The 5,000-nt window shown below is 32.7% G+C and overlaps 1 protein-coding gene across 16 annotated transcripts in view; it reads right to left on the reverse strand.

Annotated features, from left to right (window-relative positions):
- Window positions 1-127: 127 nt before the first annotated feature.
- The window catches only part of LOC106867486 (innexin unc-9), a 956,248-nt gene continuing 951,375 nt past the window's right edge, over window positions 128-5,000 (reverse strand). For 15 of the 16 annotated variants that reach the window (XM_089347514.1, XM_089347515.1, XM_089347511.1 and 12 more), the window contains one exon: window positions 128-2,803. In XM_089347514.1, the coding sequence (XP_089203640.1) occupies window positions 1,600-2,803 (1,204 nt within the window). In that variant the 3' untranslated portion in view covers window positions 128-1,599. The remainder of the gene's footprint in view (window positions 2,804-5,000) is intronic. The other variant, XR_016240718.1, reaches the window with a different exon arrangement.

Below are 5,000 nucleotides of genomic sequence, written 5' to 3' on the forward strand. Positions count from 1 at the left end.
CATATATATGCATATATAATATATATGTGTATATATATATATATATTTGTGTGTGTGTATATGGATCTATACGTGTGTGTGTGTGTAATTGAATATATATATATATATATATGCCTTTGTGTGTGTGTTTTTGTGTTTTTTGTATTTATATTTTTAATCGAAGTGAAATATATCTATGTACATGCAATGGCTACATGTTCATATCTACTGACATAGCGTTTAGTAACAGATGATCATTAATAATAGGAATTTGTTATTTATTATGCATATTTGCATGCATTTCTTTATAATGTATACATATACATGTGTAATATATATATATATATATATATATATATATATATATATATATATATTTACATACACACGCGCAATATGTATATATGAATGTGTGTGCATTTGTCTGAGTTTATTTGGGAGTGAGACAGTTGAAACCAAATCTTAAACTAAGACAAAGAAAAAACTAGTCTTAATTCAATTATGAAATTAACTTCAAAATTGTCATTAAGACATCCTGTAAGATTGCTAATAATGTTGTTGTTTGTTGTAGCAGCAGCAGCAATACTAGTAGTAGTAGCAGTAGTAATAGTAAGAATAGTTGTTGTATGTATGGTGCTGGTATGTAATAGTGGTAGTAATAGTGGTAGTGGTAGTAATAGTAGTAGTAGTTTGCATTATTTATAATTTCCCTACATTGCCCCATTATAGATTGAGTCAGAAACATGTAAGAAAACATGATCTTTCTGTTGTGACTTCTCTTCAACACTTATATGTTTGGTCTTGTACTATTTGTGCAATTGGTGTTCTTATAGTGTATTATGCTGACCGTCATTACAGATAGGAAGTTTCTCTTTAAGACCTAATGTTCTATCAATGTATGTGTATGTTCATGTTTGTTTATGTCTCAGTCACAGTGTTAATCTGATATTACTAACCGTATATAATGATTATTTTTCATATCTTTTACTGTTCATTTGATGCCTATTAACTTCCTTTCCATTTCACTTGCCTATTGTATATTCTCTTTCTCTAGACCTTAACATTCTTGTCCTGAGTAACCAACCAAATATTTGGCAGAATTTTTACTTGATGATATTTTTATTACAAGAATAATATTCTACGTTTATGGTTTAATCAATCCAGTGAAGCAAATCAACTCTAGATTTTTTTCCTAATCTGTTTTGTTATGTATGTATTAAGAGGAGAAAAATGTTTACGTAGCTTCAGTTGCCAGTATCTTTATGGAATGAAGACTCACCCAGCCTTATTTATTTGAAATGGTTTCTTAATCCTATGACTAAAGTTAATAAACAAAAATTTAACTTTCATTCTATTAATCTGTTAGTTTAAAACACTTTGGATGTTTTTTAAAATTTATTTTGGTATAGTTTTTTTGGGCTGTCCGCAGCTAGTTGTGTTGCCTTGGCAATACCCCAGCCGAATTTCGTTTGACTCGCGACATATCTGTTGTTGTCGCTGTCCTTTGAGTGCCCTTCCTGATAAAAGGACACCGTGTTCGGCCTCCACGGGCCATAGCAGGCGTAACAAACGTGAGTGTTGTTTGAGTTGAAGAAATTTGATAAGGTGCCTGACGGCTAGTCAGACGTTACTGTTGTCGTCGCTAATGGGGTTGGCGTGCCGAAAAAGTGGCTTGTTCCGGTAATGGTTCCACAGTTGAAGAACAAGCTCGGATACCAGCACGTCATTGGCGTTTTTGCCTACAAGTCTCAAAACAAATATCCCATCATGCCTTAAGTATTGATCCGCGAATTTCACCGCCATTTTTTTATCCAGTTCTGTCTTGTAACATTCGTTCACTCTCAGGAACTTTTTCAGATATCTAATACGGTGTTGGCGGAATACCATTGCATAAAACCATATCAGAAAATTGCCGGCACTAAAGGTTGAAACAAACACTAACCAGAACCAAATGAAAATAAAAATCTTCTCATTGAATAGGTTGATGGGTAGCACACACTGTACAGTGTATTTATGAACATTTTGCATCTGGCGAATTTCAAAGTCACACATCGTCACACGTGGGAATCTAGGAGACTCCGTCCAGTCATCTCCATTGGCTAAGTGACTCAGGACTTCAAATCCGTACAGATTATAGTTTGTGCCTAAAAATTCATTCAAAATGAAAAGCTGGCCTACAGCATTTCCCATGTAAAAAATCTTGATAACCATGTAGATAATAAAGAGGTAATTTCCATAGCGTTTCCCCCACACAATGCAACAGTATTTCGATAGAGTCTGGCGCATTCGTATGAGGCAGCCCGATCGATATTCCCTGGCGTTTTCAAGCCAGCGGTCCATATATCGGACTATATGTTTGATAGTTCTCTCTCGATCTTCAGGAGCCACAAATTGGGTGTCGGCTGCTAACGTAACAATCTTATCCAGGTTTACGCCTCCGGAAGCACCAAGGATCCTCCACAATATACAAGGAACTTTAAATAACAAGGCTTGGAAGAGAAGGATCATGGGAACCCATTGATAATATCCGATCTCCTTTTGCTGTTTTCCCTCCCGGTGCAAAGGTATTCGCTCCTCAAAAGGAACGTAGTACGTGTTTGATATCCAACACACGTTATTGGCATAATCCCTGTGTCCGGAAGTAAACTGTGCAGGACACCAGCAGTGAATCGGTTCCCCAACATACTGCTTGGTGCTCACAACAATTGTGAAAATAATAAATATTATTGTCGTGTAAAGGTGATTTAACCGGTCGATCCAGTCATCGTCGTAGCGCCCTTTCAAGCGAGCATAAGTTGCAAAACTTCCCAACACACTGTCCAGCCTGAAAAAGAAAAAAAAAAAGATATTAAATTTCTATCTCTTACTGGATTTCCACATATATTACACAATTTAAAAGATATTGAATTACATTTCATTTTACATAATAATTTTATCCAAAATATCACTATCTTTTAAAATAAAATTGATACATTAAAGATGTAGACTTATTTCTTCATTACAATTATTGTTCGTAAAAAATCACATGCAAGCACATTTAAACAAAATACGTACATAATATCAGTTGAGAAATATATACATAAATATATTAATCAAAATATACAGTATTAGAGATCCATTACAGGCGATCAGTTTCGCACCAGATATTAAATAACTGAACAGGTATGTATCTAATACACGTCCTCTTCATAGGCGGCAAGTATGGAAAAAATCCCACGACTCTTGTAGTATTTGATAACCGCTCGGTTATCCAATAACCCGTGCGAAATCGATTGGTAAGCTCGGCTGTAATGAATCTATAATACTATACACTTTGACTAATATACCAACTCACTTGCCAAATATAAGAGTGCCAGAGTGCCTATATTGTCTGATTTATGGATTCTTAGACAACAAATATATATATATATATATATATATATATATAATTTCACGTGTCTATTAAACAGAATGTAATGGGTATGTATGATATTGAAATTATATTAGGATTAGCATTAAATTCCATTAAAATTTTAACAGAACAACAAATTCAGATGACGAAATTTTTTGAATATATAGAGATTGAAAGCAAATTTGGGAAGGCGAACTCAGCGAGTCTTTGCTCGTTTCTACCATAAAAATACATTCAGGTTCACTCTCACAATATCTACTCAGACTCAAGTACTCATACTCACGATTTCCATATGTGTAAGTCTAAATATGCCAACATTCATTCATGCACGAGTGGATCTGATGGTATGTATTCATGACATGTTAACAAATATTTAAAACAATAATTTGAATTATGCAATAGAAGTAGCTCTAGAGTCAAACTTTATCTATATGACATATTTAATGTATTTGTGGCGTTGAAGAGTCAGAAGCTAGAGTATTCGTGCGAGAGAAAAATCTCTTTATAGGCATAGTTAATAAAGCAAAATATTCTTCAGAGTTAGTCGAAACGAAATCGTCGAAAAAAAAAAAATCTCTTTATAGACATTGTTAAGACAACAAAATATTCTTCAGAGCTAGTCAAAACGAAACCGTCCAGGAAGTGATTGCAAGAACGACAGATGTGCACTTCGCCATTTTTAAGGTTTGTCAATATCACGTTGTCGCGTCACTGAAGGTTAGATTAATTTATATGCATGGATTTTGTGAAGGATGGTGTAGACAAAATAATATGGTTTATTTGAGAAGATGGAGTTTTTCTTAAAATATCTAGAAATATAGTAAGGTGTAAAACAAATAAAAATGTCTGCTATTAAAAGTATTTCGTTATCGGTGTATATTAAAAGGTTTATAAATTTCATGTTTGAATGAAGAGAATTTTCTCGACTGTCTTTTTTCTTGGCAAAAGAATTTCGTTATTTCTGCAGTGCACGAGTTATGCTAATATAACTTATACGCCACATAAGTTATATAGCTTTTCTTATATTTCCATTTTATGACTTAGGTCTCGAGATGATAATCCATTTTATATAATATTACTGATTTTCGTTTTTCAGCTTCTAAATGCAGATAATGAGGTGAATTTACATCTATTCGTATTTCTGAATGTAAGCAGGTGTTGGGTACGCACACACGTTATATATATATATATATATATATATATATATATATATATATATATATATATATATATATATATATATATATATATATATATATATATATATACATATATATATATACACACACACACACATATGCACACATTCATATACACATATACACACACACACAAACACACATATATACACGCACACTCTCATATATCAACATATACCCATATATATATATATATATATATATATATATATATATATATATATATATATATATATAAGCATACACACACTCAAGTACAGAATTATTGACATATAATTGTAGATAGATACCACAAACACTATAAGTATTGATTAGGTCTGGTTTTGGCATCTTTTGTTTATGAAAGTGGTTTTAAGAATCACACGCTTTCTCACCGAACCAATACATGGTCTTTGATTCGCGACTACTAAGAATTCATTGTCTTATAAAAT

The sequence above is a fragment of the Octopus bimaculoides genome, chromosome 2 (genome assembly GCF_046866305.1).
Source record: "Octopus bimaculoides isolate indiv1 chromosome 2, ASM4686630v1, whole genome shotgun sequence".
Lineage (NCBI taxonomy): Eukaryota > Metazoa > Mollusca > Cephalopoda > Octopoda > Octopodidae > Octopus > Octopus bimaculoides.